The sequence below is a fragment of the Coregonus lavaretus genome (genome assembly GCF_964263955.1).
Source record: "Coregonus lavaretus genome assembly, chromosome: 2".
Classification (NCBI taxonomy): Eukaryota; Metazoa; Chordata; class Actinopteri; order Salmoniformes; family Salmonidae; genus Coregonus; species Coregonus lavaretus.
In genome coordinates this window covers 13,891,161-13,914,760 of record NC_139989.1, presented here as the reverse complement: position 1 = coordinate 13,914,760, position 23,600 = coordinate 13,891,161, and the positions used below count along the sequence as shown (strand labels likewise).

The window sequence follows — 23,600 nt, the reverse complement described above, 5'->3', positions numbered from 1 at the left end:
TCAACACTGTAATATGATGTTTACAAAAACAATAGCATATGAAAAAAAAAATGAAAAAAATAATTCACTGTGTGACTGTCTTAAAATTTGGAAATCAAGGTTGTATGTAACTTGAATAACTCAGAACTTATATGTTTTGCATAAAGCACATGCAAGGTGTCTCTTATTATGAAATGAATAAACCAACAATAATCCACAACAGAGCACGAACGAAGATATGAGAAGGGAAGGCACTTGTCATGCTGCCACAAGTTGAAAACACTGCAACTCTGAACAACCCATGTGACTTCTCTTCAAATCTTGTACTTCACTTTTCCAATCTCACTTATGACACAGATATGCTAGAGGGAGGAAGAGAAAGAGAGTTGTTCCGCTCAGTCAGATGTTAAATCAAGCGAGCAACACTTTGATCGTTTATAGAACGTCACTGAAATATGTTTTAATCCCCCATGTTTACAGAACATAAATTAGTTATCTGTTGTGTTTTATCTGCTGGAGTGTTGAAATACCACGGTGACGACGAGCCCTCAGAAGATAAATGTTTTGAGTTGATTAGAGATTGTGGAGGGATGTGAATTTGGGAAAGCAAGGTCAGACTTTCCCCATATGACAGGAATCATCTCGCCTCTCCATTATGCTAGCGCACTGAACTTTACATAATTTAAAGATTCAGGGTTCAAAGGTCATCGAAGGTCAATCTCAAACTGATAAATGAACACTTCCTTGATAACAATCATATGATTGTACTGATATGTAGCATGTGCTAACTGGTATTACTAATAGTCGTTAAGTGGGGAATTAAGATGTCTAAGATGAGAAGGGAAGCCCTCACTCTGCCAGATAAGCAGATCCTAACCGTTACATTCCTGGTTTGACCTTCCTTCCAATTTCTGTAATGAATACCACACACACACACACACACACACACACACACACACACACACACACACACACACACACACACACACACACACACACACAAACACACACACACACACGCAAACACACGCAAACACACACAAAACACACACAGGCCAAAGGTGTGGGTGTGAGTTTGGGGTGCTGTGTTTCAGACAAATCTGAGTATCTCCTTGATACAGGTATTCATAATAGAGGTAAGGGCAGTACATTTAAAATAAGAACACTGTAACTCAATTTAACATAGGAGTGTTGGCATGGGGCACAGTGCAAGAGGTCAGGAAAACATACAGGTATTCCAAAACATACAGTGCACACATACACACCCCCGAACGCGCACACACTCGAAGGCCCATGCGCCCCAACGAGCACCCGCACACACACACACGCACGCACGCACACACACACACACACACACACACACACACACACACACACACACACACACACACACACACACACACACACACACACACACACACACACACACACACACACACACACACACACACACACACACACACAGAGAGAGAGAGAGAGAGAGAGACACCCACACACACAGAGACACACACACACAGAGAGACACACAGAGAGAGACACACAGAGAGACACACACACACACACAGAGAGAGAGAGACACCCACACACACAGAGACACACACACAGAGAGAGACACACAGGGATACACACAAACACACACCGAGGATACCTGGGTGAGTTTAGATTTCAGGGAGAGAAGTGTCTCTTTGACTATGTTTACTCTCAGCTCCCGGCTCTTTCATCCCTTTCAAACAGCTCTTTAAACTAAAAGGTCATGTGTAGTTCAGAAGTAAAAGTAGGGTCTTACATTCAGGTCACGGAAATACTCGTTGTAGTCCAAGGCATAGCCCACGACAAAACGGTTGGGAATTTCAAACCCCACATCTGTTAAAACATATACAGACACAGAAAATTTGATATGCTAAATATGTAGAGATGGTCTGAATAAACCATAAATTCAAACTTGAGTCAATGTCAGGGGTTATATTAGGTCTGTATAGCAGAAAATCTTCTCGAAATGTCTCACGATCAAATACCAACCTCAAACAAAGCACCTTGTAATGTATTAAACATACAACATTTAAAATACAAGCTCATTCAATATTCGAAACCACCTGGGCTTTAGACTGAGATATCAGTAACATGACATGTACAGTATAAATCTTGTTCTGAAGGATGAATGAAGGATGAGTGAAATCCTGGATGGCATCATGGATGACATTAAATAGAGATGCACTTACAGTCTGGAAGGCTTCCAACCACATTAGGGACCCTTTTCACCAGCAGACTGAAACAGACATGACAGTACAACCATTAACGAAGCTAATCTCCACAATCATTTGCAATGAATCATGCAGAAGAGATTTGATCTCAGATTAAAACAATTTACAGTGATACTACATAAGCAGTTCATGCCTAGATTATAGTGAAGATGGCGATAGGGTAGCTATTCTTATCATTCAGACAGGAACAACACTGATTACGGAAGCTTCAAAGTGGAAACTAAGGGCATACAGTACAGTACCTATGCCATTCTAAATCTAAAATATATTGGGGTATACATAAGGATTGATTTATTAAAACAATTATATACTAACATAGTTGAATTCAAGCAATGAAACACAATTGCAAACTTTACATTGTTCCTGTGGCTGTCACAGGCTCGGCATTCCGTGGACATGGAGAGCTCTGACAGACTGACTCACCCGGCGACCTTGACCATCTTGGGTTCAAAGGCCTCCACATGCTTCAGAAGGGCCTTCATGGTCTTTCCTGTGTCGACTATAGCCTAGAGACATGGGAAAGAAGAGGGATAGAGGAAGGGAGGGCCATGAATGTGGACTGCTCTCAGAAGAGAATGGATCGCAATAGCAACCGATAACATGAATCCACAGATTTTTTACAGATATCAATGACAATGTTTTGCTTTGCTTTGAAATTGTTCCTTGAAATCTCTGATTAACAATTACACGAATTATATAGAAGTGCAGAATGCAATGTGACAAAATTCATGCAGTTGTGTATGTGTGTGTATATCACACAGCCTATCTAGAATGTTGATTGGATCTCAGATGCTGTTTTTCCTCTAGAGTGTTGGCTAAACAGCCATCATGTGGTGAAGGCCTAGTGTTTATGCATGGATGACTTCAGTCTGGAAACTTTCACATCTGAAACATCTCAAAGGGGGAAAAAAATACAAAAAAGAGAGGTCTGGCCTATGTGCACCAGGAGCTTGGAGGGTAGCAGGAAAACTATTAATTTAAAGCAATTATTGCCTGTATGCAATGATAGGCATGTTATATGTTATGATGTAATCTATGCAATTTATCGATCCCTTGCCGTTTGGTTGTTATTGCATTATTTAAGACCTGATTATCAAAATAGTAAATCAGAATAAGTGAAGAAATTCAATATTTTCGTATATTACATTTCATATTTATTCATAAGCAGGAGGGAATATGGCATATTTATAGGCCTACTGTATAATATAATAAGCCTGCATATAGATCAAACCAAATCAAATTGTATTCCTCACATACAGTGCTGTGAAAAAGTATTTGCCCCTTTCTAATTTTCTCTACATATTTTTCATACGGAATGTTAACAGATCTTCAACCAAAACCTAATGTTAGTTGAAGGGAACCTGAGTGAAGAAATAACACAACAATTACAAACTTATTTTATTTATTTCATAAACAAAATAATGCCATCACCAAACGCCCCTGTTTGAAAATGTAATTGCCCCCCTTATACTCAATAACTAGTGCCACCTTTAGCTACAATGACGCCAACCAAACACTTTCTGTAGTTGTTGATCAGCCTCTCACGTCGCTGTGGAGGAATTTTGGCACAATCTTCTATGCAGAACTGCTTTAACTCAGCGACATTTGTGGGTTTTCAAGTATGAACTGCTCGTTTCAAGTCCTGCCACAACATCTCAATTGGGATTAGGTCTGGACTTTGACTAAGCCATTCCAAAACTTCAAATTTGTTGCTTTTTAACCATTTTCATGTAGACTTGATTTTGTGTTTTGGATCATTGTCTTGCTGCATGACCCAGTTGCCCTTCAGCTTCAGCTCACAGACAGATAGCCTGACATTATCCTGTAAAAAGCTCTGATACAGAGCAGAATTAATGGTTCCTTCTATTAAGGAAAGTCGTCCAGGTCCTGAAGCAGCAAAGCATCTCCAAACCATCACACTACCACCACCATGCTTGACCGTTGGTATAAGGTTCTTACTGTGGAATGCAGTGTTTGGTTTTTGACAGGCATAATGGGACCCATCTCGTCCAAAAAGTAATAATTTTGACTCATCTGTCCATAGAACATTCTTCCAAGAGTCTTGATGATCATCCAGGTGCTTCCAGGTGCTTTTTGGCAAACTTGAGTCAACTTTTTGGACAAGACGGGTCCCATTATGTCACTGCATTCAACAGTAAGAACATCATACCAACGGTCAAGCATGGTGGTGGTAGTGTGATGGTTTGGGGATGCTTCACTGCCTCAGGATCTGGACGACTTGCCTTAATAGAAGGAACCATGTATTCTGCTCTGTATCAGAGCTTTTTACAGGAGAATGTCAGGCCATCCGTCTGTGAGCTGAAGCTGAAGCGCAACTGGGTCATGCAGCAAGACAATGATCCAAAACACACAATCAAGTCTACACGAAAATGGTCAAAAAGCAACACATTTGAAGTTTTGGAATGGCCTAGTCAAAGTCCAGACCTAATCCCAATTGAGATGTTGTGGCAGGACTTGAAACGAGCAGTTCATGCTTGAAAACCCACAAATGTTATAGCAGTTATAGCAGTTCTGCATGCAAGTGGGTCAAAATTCTTCCACAGTGATGTGAGAGACTGATCAACAACTACAGGAAGCGTTTGGTTGGAGTCATTGCAGCTAAAGGTGGCACAACCAGTTATTGAGTGTAAGGGGGCAATTACTTTTTCACACAGGGGAATTGGATGTTGCATAACTTTGTTAATTAAATAAATAAAATAAGTATCAATTTTTTAAATATTGTTTTACTCAGGTTCCCTAATATTAGGTTTTGGTTGAAGATCTGATAACATTCGGTATAAAAAACATGTAAAAACAGAGAAAATAAGAAAGGGGGCAAATACTTTTTCATGGCACTGTACTTCATAAACAACATGTGTGGACTAACAGTGAAATGCTTACTTAAGGGCCCTTCCCAACAATGCAGAGAAAAAGAAAATAGATAGATAATAGAAAAGTAAAACACGTAATAATGAAAGTAATAATAGTTACACAATGAGTAACAATAACTTGGTTATGTACAAGTGGTACCAGTACCAAGTCGATGTGCAGGGGTACAAGGTAATTGAGGTAGATACTGTATGTACATATAACTAGGAATAAAGTGACAGATAATAAACAGTAGCAGCTTATGTGATGAGTCAATAAAGTTAGTGCATAAAGGGTCAATACAGATAGTCCGGGTAGCTATTTGGTTAACTGTTTAACTAACTATTTATCAGTCTTATGGCTTGGGGATGGAAGCTGTTCAGGGTCCTGTTGGTTCCAGACTTGGTGCACCGGTACCGCTTGCCGTGCGGTAGCAGAGAGAACAGTCTATGACTTGGGTGGCTGGAGTCTTTGACAATTTTTATCAACTTTATTCAAGGCATCAAGGCAAATTCAAGGCATTTGCAATACTGTACCATGAGATGATGCAAGTCACTTACCTCTACAATCAAGACATTCTTTGTGCCATGTAAAAAAAAGAGAGAAACCCATCTTTAACATCTCTGAACTGCAACATCACAACAACTTCCATTCAAACATAGGGGCAAATACTTGGGAGTTTGACTTCACACTTGTTAGACTGTAGCTATAGTGACAATCTTGGATCTAATTTTAGTCCCAAAGAGACACACAGACATGTCATTATACTCCCTCATAATGTACAGTTGTTCCTAACACTGAGCCAAATGCACTTCCAAATGTCTTAGACAGAAAGATAATTACAGTTGGACTCTTTCTCTGGTGCAGGGGTTCAAATGACAGCTTTCCCCCCTTGGCTGTGTATGAGGCTCTTTGTCTGGCTGGTGGAGTGTATCTATGGTTTGAGGCGAGTGCTCTGAGAGAATGCAGGCAGGAGGCCAATGTTGTGGGCCTACACGCTACACCTGAACCGTGTTATGTAAAACTATGAATAGGGAGTAAGGACATGTAACTATGCTGAGCAAAGATATTAGTTACAGTTCATATTACATTTACGTCATTTAGCAGACGCTCTTATCCAGAGCAACTTACATAATTTTTATTTTTTTTCATACCCCCTGTGGGAATCGAACCCACAACCCTGGCGTTGCAAACGCCATGCTCTATCAACTGAGCTACATCCCTGCCGGCCATTCCCTCCCCTACGCTGGACGACGCTAGGCCAATTGCGCGCCGTCCCATGGGTCTCCCGGTCACGGCCGGCTACGACAGAGCCTGGATTCGAACCAGGATCTCTAGTGGCACAGCTAGCACTGCGATGCAGTGCCTTAGACCACTGCGCCACTCAGGAGACTATGAGGAAATCAGTCAATTGAAATAAATTCATTAGTCCCTAATCTATGGATTTCAGGACTGGGAATATAGATATGAATCTGTTGGTCACAGATACCTTTAAAAAAATGGGCCTCACAATGGGCCTCAGGATCTCGTCACAGTATTTTTGCCATCGATAAAATGCAATTGTGTTCGTAGTCTGTAGTTTATGCCTTCCCATACCATAACCCCATCGTGTAATGATCATGCTGTTTAATCATCTTCTTGATATGCCACACCTGTCAGGTGGATGGATTATCTTGGCAAAGGAGAAATGCTTACTAACAGGGATGTAAACAACTTGGTGTACAACATTTGAGAGAAATAAGCTTTTTGTGAGTATGGAACATTTCTGGGATCTTTTATTTTAGCTCATGAAACATGAGACCAACAGTTTACATGTTGCGTTTATATTTTTGTTTAGTGTAGTAGAGAGAGAGAAAACATGGAAACCTTGAGCAGAACTAACCTGCTTTGCCACATGAAAAAGAGGTAAACAAAACAGCCTCAAAAAACCACATCAGTGGCTTTTATATGACCTTATTCAATATGGATTACATTTCCCCTCAAGAATGTTAAAGATACGAAACACAAATGCTTGGAGGTAATTGGTGTATTATTCTACCAGACAATGTGTTACATCATTCTAACCCCCTCCACTACACCCAAAGGCTTTTGCCCTCATTCCGCTATCTGTCCTATTGCTAAAATCCCAAATAAAATCCTGTACTTGCCTCCCTTCTGCTGATGATGGACTGGGAAAGGAGGTAAGCTATAGAAACTCGACCCCATGCAGAGAATCCTGCAAAATCAAGTCATTTGACAGATCTGTTCTTGAACCTATCCAGCCAGCCTCCCCCACTTACATATTTGCAACAGTGTTATGCATTTGAACTTTAACACACCTCGACTTTCCATGATGACATTTGGGATTAGGAAAAGCAAGTGCTATAAATGGTATGCCATTGCCAATAATGCTAGTTGACGGTTGGCCAGAGTCCACGCCCCTAATAACTGGCACCCCTTATGACTGGCACATGCCCCAATGACTGGCACCACTCAGCTGTGCCATGGGATGACGGCATGACGCTGAGATGGCAGCCATTTAGTGAAGATTGATGGCAGCCATCTAGTTACCCATGGTGAAGATTAATGTTCCTGACTTGCGCAAATTTGCTGGGTTAGACAGACAGCTATTCTTGTTGACCTCCTAACCCTGAGCAAAAACAAATCTTAGTTAAGGTTTTTGCCTGTTCAGTTGTATGTTAAAAAAAACTTTGCATGACATTGCCGGTGTCCTCTTCTGACTCCTAAAATATACCTTGCTACTGAGATAGAGACAGTAACTCTGTGCTGTAAGACTACATTCTTTCTAGATGGGGGCATCACTCCCAACACCACTCACATACCATCATCTTGAGCACCGTTGACATAAACTCCATCAAATCTTTCAATGGTACTGTGTGGGGTGGATGATGATCCACCAAAACCCTATTTTTTATCGTCAAGTATTTCCTTAGGAAGAGGATAGGACTAGATGAGTGATTCATTCTCAACCTGGTGATGGCTGCAACACACTGACAAAGTTACACTTATGAAGGGTACACAAAGAGGACGGTTGTCAGGGAAAACCCCAAAATGTATGACCAGCCGAATGAACGCAGGATGACACTGGGTTCACTCTCTTCGCTCCAGTCCAGAAATGTAGTTTAGTAGACACAATTTTACGCAGGAATGTCTTAAACTGTCTGTCTCTTATGGAAGGACCTAAACCTTGCCTCATGCCATAGAGTCAAAATATGTATTTTCATTATATGGATCTACTATGCCTTGTGGTGATTCGTTGGGCCCACTCCTTAGACATAGAGGGCCACACCTATGTGAAATATACCAGGGGTAGTTCATTCTTCAGCTCAATCTTCTTATTTCTTCTTATAGATCGTATACCTTATCTGAATTTGTCTTAAAAGTGTGTGTGTCTTTCTCTTTCTTCCTTTACCACCCAAATGAGCACACTGATACATTTCCAAGAGCCCTGTCAACACTCAACAGCAGAGCTGAGTGCGCCCCCTTGTGGCTAGTTATGACCTTATATCAAAAACGTTCTTCACGCTCAAATTCTTTAGAACAAAGGGTATCTGACAGCATATAATCTAAATTCCCAGAGGGATAGCAATGGAAAGATTATTTACAGAAATAAATCATTCCAATTTATTTAAGCATGTACATACCTTGCCTCGTAGAACAGATAGATCTTGACTTCCTATTATGTGCAGGTCCTCTGTTGATTGGTCATTCTAGAGAAGAAGAAAAAAACGGTATTGAGTGTGTGAACAGTCACCATTCTGTCCTGGACAGAGGCAAGACACAGATAACCTCACAGAGATGTCCCCAAACATGACATCCAGGATGACTATGCTGCACAGATCAGTGAAATGTCCATGATGGTGACTGTCTAGTGTCTACATAATCACTATCATTTAGACAGTGAGGCTTTAGATGGAATGGAAAAGGGCCAGAATAAAGGACAGTGACAATGGAGCTAATACAGACACTGTCATTCAGGTCAGCTCAATTCTACAATCATGCTGGAGTCAGATATTTCAGATGCTGAGTTAGCCAAAATACAAAATCCCAAGTGAAAGGGGATATCTAGTCAGTTGCACAACCGAATGCATTCAACCGAAATTGGTCTTGCGCATTTAACCCAACCCCTCTGAATCAGAAATGTGCGGGGGGCTGCCTTAATCGATGTGACAGAAATTCATGACCTTTCATAGGAGTATAGCGCACAATGAGGAGACTGAAAAAGTTATCATTTCCAATAATTTCTCATTTCACGTTTAATTTCCTTAAGCTAATTTCCTAACGCTCATATCGAACCATCCTAAAGTACACTACACACACAAAAGTATGTGGACACCCCTTCAAATGAGTGGATTCGGCTATTTCAGCCACACCCGTTGCTGACAGGTATATAAATTGAGCACACAGCCATGCAATCTCCATAGACAAACATTGGCAGTAGAATGGCACGTACTGAAGGACTCAGTGACTTGCAACGTGGCACCGTCATAGGATAACACCTTTCCAACAAGTCAGTTTGTCAAATTTCTGCCCTGCTAGAGCTGCCCCGGTCAACTGCCGAGTGCTGAAGTGTGTAGCGCGTAAAAATTGTCTGTCCACGGTTGCAACACTCACTACCAAGTTCCAAACTGCCTCTGGAAGCAACATCAGCACAATAACTGTTTTTGGGAGCTTCATGAAATGGGTTTCCATGGCCGAGCAGCCGCACATAAGCCTAAGATCACCATGTGCAATGCCAAGCGTCGGCTGGAGTGGTGTAAAGACCACCGCCATTGGACTCTGGAGCAGTGGAAACGCGTTCTCTGCAGTGAGGAATCACGCTTCACCATCTGGCAGTCCGACGGACGTATCTGGGTTTGGCGGATGCCAGGAGAACGCTACCTGCCCAAATGCATAGTGCCAACTGTAAAGTTTGGTGGAGGAGGAATAATGGTTTGGGGCAGTTTTTCATGGTTCGGGTTAGACCCCTTAGTTCAAGTGAAGGGAAATCTTAACGCTAAGCATACAATGACATTATAGACGATTCTGTGCTTCCAAATTTGTGGTGACAGTTTGGGGAAGGCCCTTTCTGGTTTCAGCATGAAAATGCCCCTGTGCACAAAGCAAGGTCCATACAGAAATGGTTTGTCGAGATCAGTGTGGAAGAACTTGACTGGCCTGCACAGAGCCCTGACCTCAACCCCATCGAACACCTTTGGGATGAATTGACACACCGAATGCGAGCCAGGCCTAATTGCCCAACATCAGTGCCTGACCTCACTAATGCTCGTGGCTGAATGGAAGCAAGTCCACGCAGCAATGTTCCAACATCTAGTAGAAAGCCTTCCCAGAAGAGTGGAGGCTGTTATAGCAGCAAAGGGGGGACCAACTCCGAGCAGGTGTCCACATACACTACTACATTACCAAAAGTCTCTCAAATTGATTGTGTAGCTCAACAAAGTCACACACACATACACATACACATTACACACACACACACACACACACACACACACACACACACACACACACACACACACACACACACACACACACACACACACACACTCAGACAGACTATATACTCTTCCATCTCCAAACATGAACCAATTATTAATAACAGAAATAACAGGTTGCTTCTATTTCTATTCAACTCAAGTATTTTCCTGAATGTTCTGAAGTCAGTGCTAAAATATGACCATTTCGAGATTTGAATGTTATACATTGACGATACAGCATCTGAACAGGCCTCCCAGTTGCTCTGGTGAAGAGAAGCCCAGCTGCATAAACAATACATGCAGAAGATTTCAAAGGACAAATAAATAGTAGGATATTGTGGCACCAACCAAGCAGCTCCTCAACTACATGAAACTAGAGAACCTCATATTCACTACTATGTTTATCTCTAACTTCATCACAAGCGACTGATAAATGATGTGATGATACAGCCTTTTCAAAATACTTTAAAAGAACTTGATGTTACTTACCAGGTAGCTCTTCAGCCTAATAAACTCCACTCTGGTCTCCAGGTGCTTGTTGGAGTTGCGGCATTGTACCTTAATGAACTCCACCAGGTCAGAACAGAACTTGTACCCTCCCTTCAGTACACACAGCACCACCATGTCATGATCCCCAATGTCATCCATGATGTGTCGGGCCAGGCGCTCCGTCCTACAGTACAAATCATGTTAAACCTCCCCAGAAAATCACAATTACACAGACAGAGCAGTGTGTGATTAAATTTTGAGGTCACATGATACCATAGAGTTGACGCTTTATCACTAATTGCCAAGGCATTCAGTCTGTATGACGCACGCACACGCGCACACACAATGGTATAGTTTATTGTGTACTTTCAATACACAGTTCTCAACTCAATGACTTCTTGAAGTCCTCCAAGCCTCCCTGGTTGGTAGAAATGTGGCACGCACCAGCATTCCTTTCCACATGAGGTAGAAAATCAGAGCTGTGAACCCAGGCCAATGAGTGCACCAGGAGAAGACCAATAAAGTGGGTCAAGTCCAGTGATAAGGATTTTTAAAAAGGGGGTGATATTCCTATTTAAGAGCATCCTTTAAAGCACAGTACTGTAGTAATGTATGTTCCATATTGTAACTACAATAACATAAATATAATAGTACATTGGCTTCTGATCACCTCAGCAAGTTGGTGAAAAGGTTTGTATGAATTTCCTCCAGATTATAAAATAAATTTTACCTGTCCATGATAACCCCATGTGGAATGTAGACACTCTCTATATCTTCACGGTAATGCTCTGGATAAGTGAAGAGCTCTAAACTGTATCCGGGCCAATCATCTTTAATCTAAGATATGATAAACAAAGATAAGGAACACTTGCAAAGTTATGATCAATTCATTAATGCAATATTCCAATTGGCTATATCTGTAAGTAGCCTATCAATTTAAAAAGTCCATGATCAGAAGACAGTGCTTGATCAGCTGAAATTAGCTGCAACAAGTTACTCAAGAAAACAAACCACAGATAGGATAAATATGGGTATATAACAATAGTCTACTACAAAACAAAAAGTTTGAAACTATTTACCACAATTCCTCCTTCCATTCCCGTGGCTCTGGATGGAACGCATTCTGCCATGATGTTTTTCCGCGATAACATACAGTTGATGTAAAAATGCAGTCAGCAGACAAGGACTGAAGGGGAACGAACAAATTACAACAATTACATGCAAGATAATAATGAAGTAGTGTTCTTCGAAGTTAACCCTCCCTGTAATATGACAACTTTTCGGCTTTATTCTGTCCCTTACCTTTTCCACTTTTTAAGGAGAGATTCTTTGTGCAATTTTAGGCTGAAACTCAAAACTAGCCAACAAGTCAAGCATGCTGTGGTCATGCTGAAGTCATTAGTGTGACTAAAAAGAGGTGGTTGTTGTATTCCAGTCCTTCTGAATAAACCACCGAATGGCACAATTAGATCCACAGGGGTGGATAATCAGCTGCATGTGATTTCCTGTAGTAGTTTTCCTGTAAGCACGGTTGCTTGCTAAAAAGGAAAAGTGACTAATTTGGTTCAAGAAACTGTGGCAAAGGACCAGATAAGTATAGTCTAATTTAGGCTCTCGTATAATGAACTACAAGATTACATCATGACGTAGTATGTAGTAATGTTTATAAACAGTTTGTAAGCAGATTAAAAAAATAAAAAAATAATTGCATTTACCACATGAAATTACCAAATAAACAAAAGCACCACATAAAATACTGACATGTTATGTTTGAGATTAAATGACATCAAAATATCTTCAAATATAGTGCAGAGAGTTGATTTAGTTTCCCAAAACAATGTGAAATCATAGACAGGGACAGTGAGAGGGATATGACAATTTGCCAGGAAGTTTCATATCTAGCACTCAGGGCATATGTTTTTTTCCTCACTGAATATCTGTTTACAATGTTGGCATTTGCCATTGAGACTTAAGAGGTGTCATGTGTGTTAGTTGTTGTTGGCGATGTAGATGGTCTTGTATCGCTCGATGAGGTCAATGTCCCTCTCCAGCTGCTTCATCTCCAGCTCCAGACGCTCCTTGCAGTACTTCTTGGGGGTGGTGTCCATGACAACAGAGAGTTCCTGGTACTGATGGTGCAGCTCCCCCCAGTTCTTCTTCATGCCCTGGAAAGAGGATGACCCATCAAAAACACAGGCAAGGGAGATGAGCTTTCCATTCTTGCTCAAGAACAATTCATTATCAATAAGCCCATGTATGTCAGCGTAATGGGAATGTCTTTCTGGGAAATGTCTCTCTCAAACCCTTTGAATGTATGCTGGTGCTTAACAGAATTTGTAAGCCTATTCATCATTTGATACATTGATCTAATACTGAACCTTATCTAACTGACTGATCAGCTAAAACACATACATTAATGTAATGTATCATTATGATCTATTCTAGGACAGATTCTATTGGCTTGGTTCTAAGGACCTATGTGGTTTACCTGTATGATGTTGTTTCACTCATCCTCAGAGAGCTGTTTCATGGTGCCCTGTTTCATGCACTCCTTGACATAGCTTTCATACTTGTCCTGAGGCCTCCTCACCTCAGCGCGCTGCTGCAGGTACTCAGGGGTCTTTCCGAAGTCCTAGGGAGGGGATGGGAAAATAGTTATGTTGGGATCCTCTTCAGTTCAGTTCACATTGATTGAGTGTCCAGTCTTGGTGCAATAAGCATATAAGCGTCTTTCTTTGAATAGCAAGTCAATATCTTGGACAAATTCACTACCTGCTTGACAGACAAAGCAAAAGCAGTCTTTTCATATGTAGTGGTAAGTTCACGTTTTTCTTGATGTACTTTGGGACCAGTCCTGAATTTTCCAGGAGCTGTTTGTTTCCAGTTTTAGTGTCGGCGTAGATAGGCTGTGGCTTCCTTGGCACTGCCATGATGTTCTCAAAGGCATATGTCTTTACAAAGTACTTTTTGGAGTGAATACTGGTATTTGTGTTTTCTTGACAGTATCATCATACAAATATGAAATAAGTTTCTCTAGTGGTGTAAAAATATAAACACAGAATTAGAGTTAGGAAATTACCTCCAAAGTGATATTGAGATGTAATCTCGCCCTATTGCTTACTTTCAGTAAATGTGGGTTCCTTGGAGTGCTTGAGCAGATATTTCTCTGGGGAGGGCACAACAAAGTATGCCCACACATTCCCAATCCCCACACAGAAACATAGGTTTAAGAAATAGATTAATCTAGCTAGCTAGCTTTTACATAGTTTACATAGCTAGCTAGCTAACGTTACACGGTTACTTTGTTAGCTAACATTAGCTAATTAGCTAGCTAGTTGTTTGTAGTTCACAGTGTGGGAAGAATATTTATCTTGTTTCTACCTTTCCTGATAAAGTGAGAGATAAAATCATCCATCTTCTAAGATTTGTGGTTATCACATCAATTAATTTGGTATAATTCGTTTAATACAGATCCTCAAGAGAGGTAGGAATAGTAATGCCTATATATTTTATTCCCTTGTCAGGCCACCTGAAAATTGGCAGACAGGGTACCTGATGGGGGGTGGACCCATTCATAGCGTAGGCTTCAGTTTTACATACATTAAGTTTATATCCTGAGTAAATCCCATATGTTTTTATACATTTCATCAAGCATGGCACAGAGTTGCGTACATCAGACATAATATCTACTTTAACCTCCTCCCTTGGAATAAGGTTATATATGCTTTCTGGTGGATACATAGCTAGCTAGTGGTCAACATAATTTACATAGCTAGCTAGTGGTCAACATAATTTGTGTTGCCAAACATGCACCAAAAGAATACAAAATCACTCAACTCTAACTAGCTCTGCGTGAATGTTTTGTTTGACAACAAGCTTCCTGTGCAACAGTTGCTGGGCAACTGCCGGGGAATGATTTTGACAGCACCAGTGTGGTACAATCTAAGAATTCCACTGCTGCTACATTGTATCACCTCTGAAATGGCTCATTGGGCATAGAGGACAGTATTAGAAAAAAGTTTTTATAAATCTGTGGTATTACCAAAGATGCTAATTGTTCTATCTGTAGTATTATTACATTGTGTCGCAACTTGAATGCAATCTGCGTCTTGTCTGTTTTGCCTTCTCTCAGTTTACATGTAATACGGTACTTACGAAATACAGTTTGTCCCTTTACTTTTCCTGTAAAATGTGTCAAGACAATGCGAAAACTATGCCATATACAGTGATTCGCATTGTGGCCGCCAATGGAATGGGTGGAGAAAAAGCCCAGCAACACTCAGTATTATTCAGAGCTCCATGAAATGACACCATATATACATTCTACAGACCCTACTGAGTATTCCCTACAGATTCGTTTTTGCTCTATAAGCCAATATATTACATATACAGTGATTCGCATTGGGGGCATTTATTTGACCTTGGAACATGTTTTAAAACATACATTTAATGCAAATGTCACTTAAATATTAACGAATATGAATCATTGTTAATGTTTTGACAACAATTTGTAATATACAGTATCATGAATAAGTACAGGTTATTGACACTTTTCTACTATTACGTGGGGACTTTTATTCCGAAAACGTCTGAAATTCCGTGACCCGGAAGTACTTTTTTAGTGTTGCTGACGAGAAGCTGATGTCAACAAGCCAATGTCGAATGTGGCTGACATTGGTTTATTTTCATCAGCTGTTTCTTTACTAGAATAATTAAAATTTACTAGCTAAGGTACTGTAAAATATTATCCAGCTAGGCCTAGTGTATAAAATAAATGAAAAGTCATTATCGAGTGACGCATGCGTCACATGATAACAGAGAGCAATCTCTTGATGACAAAGGTTGCTGTAGCAAGCTAGGTACAGTAGCTATCTAACATGACCTATCTAGCTAGAAACAGTAGATATGTCAACGAAATTATTTCCTAAAATATGTGTTAAACAGAATAGTATTTTAGAAGACAAATGTAAGTATGAGCCCTATGGGTTCTATTTAGCCATTGATCATGACTCCGTTCCATTACATGACACATAAGTCATTGGACAAAGGCGTCTTCTGTAGGGGGGTGTTTTGTTAACATCCCTGACGCTAGATCTGAACATTAACACGCATCGCTTGCGGTACGGTATTGGAAGCATAAGGACCTTCTCTTTCATATCAGCGAGACAGGGTGGTTTGTGTTCCCATACGGCCATATCACCATGTTACAGCACTTGTTTACGGAAAACAGACAGAAGACAAGAGGCGACCACCTGTGCTAATTAGCTATCTAGCATGCCCAGAACAGCTGTGCATAAGCATAATTCAGGAAGTCTAGCAAGAAATGTAGTTTCGTTGGATGGAGGCATCCATAGCTGTATGGATCTATGCAAAACTGCTACAGTAATTTTATTCGAAGGATTCTTTCTCGCTGATGAAAGATAATGGCTATATGTTTCGAAAGCCTTATCACAAGCGATGATTATTTACGTTTCTAAACGTTAAATATGCACTATGCAGACAACGCTCCACAATTTCCTGGTTGCTAACAGTCTAATAGTTTGCCTAATTTCAGTTTATGTGACAAAACAAGCTAGTATAGTGTAGACTATCATTGTACCATCTAAACTGCTGTGAAATATCTGTTCCATAACCAAAAATATTGTATTTTCAGCTGTTTGAAGCTGGTGTACAAAACCAAAAGTAAAATATGCAAAAACGAAACTTAAGAACAGGGAGCATAGAAATAGCACACATATAACAGATCTACCATTTTGCAGACTTGCGTTCAATGAGAATGACAGATCTATAACACACATTTCTATGCGAATTTCGTTGGGTCCCCCAAAAAGTTACATATTGCAGCTTTAACCCAGCATTGGGATTGTAGTTGTGGGCAAAGCTAATTGAGTAGCACAGTATGAGTCAGACAACCTGGAGATGGTTCCAATTGTTTTTTCACCATACATTTTTCCATCTGGGATTTTAGAACTACTTCATATAAGGTCTGTGTTTTGTGTAGGCTTACCCTGGCTTGACGTTTTGATAACCGCACAAATCTCTCTAGGACAAGGTCACTTTTATCAGTAATTAGCTTTGCTCATTTTTTTAGAGTAAATAATATATTGATAAAACTCAACTTGTCCGAGAAATAATTACACGGCTAGCAAAACATCACAAGGTAAGCCTACACCAAACACACAATTCATTTGAATTTTTTGTTAAATGAATGGCGGAAAACCCATTGGGACCATTTCCGTGTTTTTATGGGTATTATGGCGCGTCCATTGTGGAGGACTATGGCTGAGAACTGTAGGGAGAAGGCAGAATGCCACCTAGAGTTTGAGAGCTAGGGTCTATTCATCTTTTTTAATTAAAAAAAATAATATTCTTCATCAACCATCTCCCTGACCACCTTCCTCTATTCAAGCCATGAACTGTCCCTCTCCATTTTTGGCACTCAAAGACTTGGCCTGTATTGGTTGATGTAACTATACAGTAGCTAGGCTACTCGTGATGATGTATTGCTTGTTTGTTTTTTGCTTTTGAAGCACTTTGTGATTGTTATGAAAAGGGCAATAGAAAATTTATAAATTATACATTATTATTCACACTGGTCAAGTAACTTAGCAAAGGCTAAAATTAGTATCTGCTAAAATGCTGTAGCTATAACCAGGATATATTATGTTATCAACATGTACAGTAGCTACATAAATTAGACATTTCAACAGCTCCTGACAAGGAATTTACATCAATTAATGTATTGCCTGTTATTATTTGATGTCATTAGCCCTGTACAATCAATCTTATCTTATCTGTCTTACAGATCTGACATAACAACCACATCAAAATGCTTCCAGTAGCCTACTGTCAAAGGGTGAAAATGTTTATAGCGATGGGAGTGTTGAACAACACACGGCAGCTTGCTCTGAAAGCTGTGAGATGGCAGACTAGCACAAGCCCTTTCTCAATATCCAGATCATGGCTATCTACTGTACCCCAGATAGGGGACCAAAACATCCTGCTAATGGGTCTGCCTGGAGCAGGAAAAACCTCAGTGGGGCGTGTTGTTGCTCAAAGACTAGGAGTGCCTGTCATTGACGTGGACGACCATGTCCTGGAGGTGACATGGAAGATGCCGGTGGCTGACAAGCTGGCTGAGGTCGGAGGTGAACGTTTCCTGGAAGAAGAGGGTCAGGCTCTGTGCAAATTCTCCACCTCTGGTAGTGTCATCTCCCTAACAGGATCCAACCCACTCCACTCTGGGGCTATGCAGCACCTCAAACGCACTGGCCTGGTAGTGTATCTGGATGTAGCCACCGATGACATCATACAGAGGCTCTCCAGGATGAAGGTTAACAGGATTGTGGGCCAGGAGGCTGGGGTCCCCATGAGGCAGATTCTACACTACAGGAAGCAGATTTATGAGAAATGGCTTGACACTAGAGTGCTCTGTGGGACTGGAGATACTGTTGAGGAGATTGCAGAGAAGGTGCTTCAGGCTGTGGAGAGATACCAGAACTCGGATTCGGAGACCTTTGTGTCAACCAGGAGTGATAACGGATCATCTAGTGATTCAAAATACTTCAGTGACGTTGTTTTAGAGGGGTTAGCTCCTGATGGTGGACTATACGTGCCCCAAAAAGGCTTTCCAAAGCTCGACGCACGAGAATGGCTAAGACTAGCAGAAATGTCCTATCCTGAACGAGCCTTAGCCATCCTTGAAAAGTGCATACACCCCATGGATATCCCTGGTACCGAGCTCAGAAGAATGGTGTTCAGAGCTTACGGGGTTAACTTTGCCAGCGAGGCCATTGCACCGGTGAAACACCTTATTCATAACCAGTTTGTGCAGGAGCTCTTCCACGGCCCCACTGCTTCGTTTAAAGACCTGGCATTGCAGTTGATGCCTCAGCTCTTTGCCTATTGTCTCCCACAAATGTGCAACTACCTCATCCTTGTGGCAACATCCGGTGATACCGGCAGTGCAGTGCTGAGTGGGTTCGGCAGCCTGAATGACCTGGACCGGCAGAGGGTCGGCGTGCTGGTGTTCTTCCCAGAGGAAGGAGTGAGTGAGATCCAGAAGCTACAGTTGACAGCCTACATAAAGGCCAATGCCAGGGCTGTCAGTGTCCTATCCGACTTTGACTTCTGCCAGAGGGCCATTAAGACCATGTTTGGGGATTCAGGTCTGACAGGACATTTGGCTATGGAGTATGGCACTGTCCTCAGCACCGCTAACTCCATCAATTGGGCAAGGCTGCTACCACAGGTGAGGTCATGCTGTAAGATGACATGGTAGTACTTGTGTTATTACGACTCACAAAATGTGCTTGATATATGAACTGTAAACTGATTATTTCTTATTTGTATTATAGGGGATTAACAAACCCTTCTTAATTCTATACAGGGGTGGGGGTGAATACATTCTAAATTAACATGAATTACATATAGCTATCCTAAACAATTCATTATTGTTTGATTTATTCATTTCATTTCATTCAGTCTAGGCTACTTAATATCTTGGTATGTTGTTGTACAGCTCAAGTAGCATTACTTCATTACCTCCTGTTTCTCCCCAGGTGGTCTATCACGCCTCAGCATATCTAGATCTTTTCAAAGATGGGGTTGTCAAGTTCGGAGAGCCCATTGATGTATGCATCCCTACCGGTAACTTTGGCAATGCCATGGCAGCCCTGTACGCTAAGCAAATGGGTATCCCAATAAGAAAAATCATCTGCGCTTCCAACCAAAACCGAATAGTTTCCGAATTTATTACGACAGGGGTGTGTGATCTCCGAAACCAGCCTCTCATTGCCTCGCACTCCCCAGCCATAGACATCCTTAAATCCTCCAACCTGGAGAGATTTCTCTACCACACCTCAGGTGGTGATGGCCATCTTGTTAGAGATCTGTTCACACGCTTAGAGAAAGACCAGTACTTCAAAGTCTCTGAGTCATTGCTTCAAAAGATACAGGAGGATGTGGTGGCTGGCTGGTGCTCTGAAGAGGAATGTCTGGCTGCCATCCAAAATGTTCACACCAAAACTGGTTACGTGATGGACACACACACCGCCGTTGCCAAGGCGGTTGCTGACCGGCTACAGGACCCGTGGTGTCCAGTGGTGATCTGTTCCACGGCGCACCACGGGAAGTTTGCCCCCGCAGTCCTCAAAGCGCTGCAGTGCCCGAACACTCATTACAACACCTCAGATCCTCTGGACCAGCTGAGGGAGCTGGCCTCTTTAGCGTCCACACCTCGGATGCACCAAAAAATGCTTCAGTGCCTGAAGGAAAACAGTAGAGGAGAACATACAGTGTGTCAAGCTGATTTCAGTGTGTTAGTGGAGGAGGTGGAATCCATGATTCAAGACTCTTTCTTGAAAGTTCTTTAGGTCTCTTTCAGATAAACAAACAGTTAATGACTCTGGACCAGGTGTAGTGTGGTAGTGTGGTACATTTTATTTTCATTCAGTCTGTTGAGGGCAGTTGAACATGAAAGTCAATTCATGAATTGATAAACCATTATATGAATTCATGTGGGTTTTTTTTGTCTTATGAATTGTGCAATTGATCTCCTTATTTGACAGAATTTGGGTTTAGATTATGTTTCTACAGCGACTGGAGATGTCCTAACCACATACAGTGCCTTCAGAAAGTATTCAGACCACTTGACTTTTTCCACATTTTGTTACATTACAGCCTTATTCTAAAATTTATTAAATACACTGCTCAAAAAAATAAAGGGAACATTTAAACAACACAATGTAACTCCAAGTCAATCACACTTCTGTGAAATCAAACTGTCCACTTAGGAAGCAACACTGATTGACAATACATTTCACATGCTGTTGTGCAAATGGAATAGACAACAGGTGGAAATTATAGGCAATTAGCAAGACACCCCCAATAATGGACTGGTTTTGCAGGTGGTGACCACAGACCACTTCTCAGTTCCTATGCTTCCTGGCTGATGTTTTGGTCACTTTTGAATGCTGGTGGTGCTTTCACTCTAGTGGTAGCATGAGACGGAGTCTACAACCCACACAAGTGGCTCAGGTAGTGCAGCTCATCCAGGATGGCACATCAATGCGAGCTGTGGCAAGAAGGTTTGCTGTGTCTGTCAGCGTAGTGTCCAGAGCATGGAGGCGCTACCAGGAGACAGGCCAGTACATCAGGAGACGTGGAGGAGGCCGTAGGAGGGCAACAACCCAGCAGCAGGACTGTTACCTCCGCCTTTGTGCAAGGAGGAGCAGGAGGAGCACTGCCAGAGCCCTGCAAAATGACCTCCAGCAGGCCACAAATGTGCATGTGTCTGCTCAAAAACAGACTCCATGAGGGTGGTATGAGGGCCCGACGTCCACAGGTGGGGGTTGTGCTTACAGCCCAACACCATGCATGATGTTTGGCATTTGCCAGAGAACACCAAGATTGGCAAATTCGCCACTGGCGCCCTGTGCTCTTCACAGATGAAAGCAGGTTCACACTGAGCACATGTGACAGACGTGACAGAGTCTGGAGACGCCGTGGAGAACGTTCTGCTGCCTGCAACATCCTCCAGCATGACCGGTTTGGCGGTGGGTCAGTCATGGTGTGGGGTGGCTTTTCTTTGGGGGGCCGCACAGCCCTCCATGTGCTCGCCAGAGGTAGCCTGACTGCCATTAGGTACCGAGATGAGATCCTCAGACCCCTTGTGAGACCATATGCTGGTGCGGTTGGCCCTGGGTTCCTCCTAATGCAAGACAATGCTAGACCTCATGTGGCTGGAGTGTGTCAGCAGTTCCTGCAAGAGGAAGGCATTGATGCTATGGACTGGCCCGCCCGTTCCCCAGACCTGAATCCAATTGAGCACATCTGGGACATCATGTCTCGCTCCATCCACCAACGCCACGTTGCACCACAGACTGTCCAGGAGTTGGCGGATGCTTTAGTCCAGGTCTGGGAGGAGATCCCTCAGGAGACCATCCGCCACCTCATCAGGAGCATGCCCAGGCGTTGTAGGGAGGTCATACAGGCACGTGGAGGCCACACACACTACTGAGCCTCATTTTGACTTGTTTTAAGGACATTACATCAAAGTTGGATCAGCCTGTAGTGTGGTGACTCCAAATCCAGACCTCCATGGGTTGATAAATTTGATTTCCATTGATAATTTTTGTGTGATTTTGTTGTCAGCACATTCAACTATGTAAAGAAAAAAATATTTAATAAGATTATTTCATTCATTCAGATCTAGGATGTGTTATTTTAGTGTTCCCTTAATTTTTTTGAGCAGTGTAGTTTTTTCCCCTCAGCAATCTACACACAATACCTCATAATAACAAAAAACGTTTTTTTTTTTTGCTAATTTATTCAACATAAAAAACGGAAATACCACATTTACATAAGTATTCAGATCTTTTACTCAGTACTTTGTTGAAGCACCTTTGGCAGCGATTACAGCATAGTCTTCTTGGGAATGACGCTACAAGCTTGGCACACCTGTATTTGGGGAGTTTCTCCCATTCTTCTCTGCAGATCCTCTCAAGTTCTGTCAGGTTGGATGGGGAGCGTTGCTATCTTCAGGTCTCTCCAGAGATGTTCGATCGGGTTCAAGTCCGGGCTCTGGCTGGGCCACTCAAGGACATTCAGAGACTTTTCCCGAAGCCACTCCTGCGTTGTCTTGGCTGTCTGCTTAGGGTTGTTGTCCTGTTAGAAGGTGAACCTTCGCCCCAGTCTGAGGTCCTGAGCACTCTGGAGCAGGTTTTCATCAAGGATCTCTCTGTACTTTGCTCCGTTCATCTTTGCCTCGATCCTGACTAGTCTCCCTCTCCCTGCTTAGCATTCAGGTCAAAGAGTTCAATCTTGGTTTCATCAGACCAGAGAATCGTTAGGTGCCTTTTGTCAAACTCCAAGCGGGCTGTCATGTGCCTTTTACTGAGGAGTGGCTTTCGTCTGCCCACTCTACCATAAAGGCCTGATTGGTAGAGTGCTGCAGAGATGGTTGTCCTTCTGGAAGGTTCTCCCATCTCCACAGAGGAACTCTAGAGCTCTGTCAGAGTGACCATCAGGTTCTTGGTCACCTCCCTGACCAAGGCCCTTCTCGCCCGATTGCTCAGTTTGGGCGGGCGGCCAGAGTCTTGGTGGTTCCAAACTTCTTCCATTTAAGAATGATGGAGGCCACTGTGTTCTTGGGGACCTTCAATGCTGCAGACATTTTTTGGTACCCTTTCCCAGATCTGTGCCTCGACACAATCATGTCTCGGAGCTTTACGGACAATTCCTTCGATCTCATGGCTTGGTTTTTGCTCTGACATGCACTGTCAACTTTGGGACCTTATATAGACAGGTGTGTGCCTTTCCAAATCATGTCCAATCAATTGAATTTACCACAGGTGGACTCCACTCAAGTTGTAGAAACATCTCAAGGATGATCAATGGAAACAAAATGCACCTGAGCTAAATTTAGAGTCTCATAGCAAAGGTTCTAAATACTTATGTAAATAAGGTATTTCTGTTTTTTATTTCTAAAAACCTGTTTTCGCTTTGTCATTATGGGGTATTGTGT

At 42.0% G+C, this 23,600-nt stretch overlaps 3 protein-coding genes across 4 annotated transcripts; 1 reads left to right on the top strand and 2 right to left on the bottom strand.

Moving 5' to 3' along the window:
* Positions 1–216: 216 nt before the first annotated feature.
* Positions 217–12,458, bottom strand: prtfdc1a (phosphoribosyl transferase domain containing 1a). The gene is made up of 10 exons (XM_084172117.1): positions 12,377–12,458; positions 12,154–12,260; positions 11,805–11,911; positions 11,075–11,258; positions 8,753–8,818; positions 5,669–5,686; positions 2,664–2,746; positions 2,199–2,245; positions 1,766–1,842; positions 217–341 (listed from the first exon to the last, which is right to left on the bottom strand). Exons 2-10 carry the CDS (start codon positions 12,223–12,225, stop codon positions 294–296), a joined length of 702 nt encoding a protein of 233 aa, XP_084028243.1. The 5' UTR covers positions 12,226–12,260; positions 12,377–12,458; the 3' UTR covers positions 217–293.
* Positions 12,459–13,062: 604 nt separating this feature from the next.
* Positions 13,063–14,646, bottom strand: enkur (enkurin, TRPC channel interacting protein; the record flags this gene model as incomplete). The annotated part of the gene is given in 5 exon segments (XM_084173214.1): positions 13,063–13,239; positions 13,563–13,577; positions 13,581–13,706; positions 13,900–14,053; positions 14,627–14,646. Coding segments are annotated over 5 exon segments (492 nt in total).
* A 1,247-nt stretch (positions 14,647–15,893) lies between these two features.
* On the top strand, positions 15,894–20,816 carry thnsl1 (threonine synthase like 1). Of its 2 annotated transcripts, none has more exons than XM_084180901.1 (3): positions 15,894–15,933; positions 17,880–19,325; positions 19,636–20,816. In XM_084180901.1, the coding sequence occupies exons 2-3, from the start codon at positions 17,904–17,906 to the stop codon at positions 20,446–20,448; spliced, it is 2,235 nt and encodes a 744-aa protein (XP_084037027.1). In that variant the 5' UTR covers positions 15,894–15,933; positions 17,880–17,903; the 3' UTR covers positions 20,449–20,816. The 2 variants fall into 2 exon arrangements, with proteins under 2 accessions (XP_084037027.1, XP_084037026.1); XM_084180900.1 differs by having other exon boundaries at positions 15,898–16,040.
* The last annotated feature ends 2,784 nt before the right edge of the window (positions 20,817–23,600 follow it).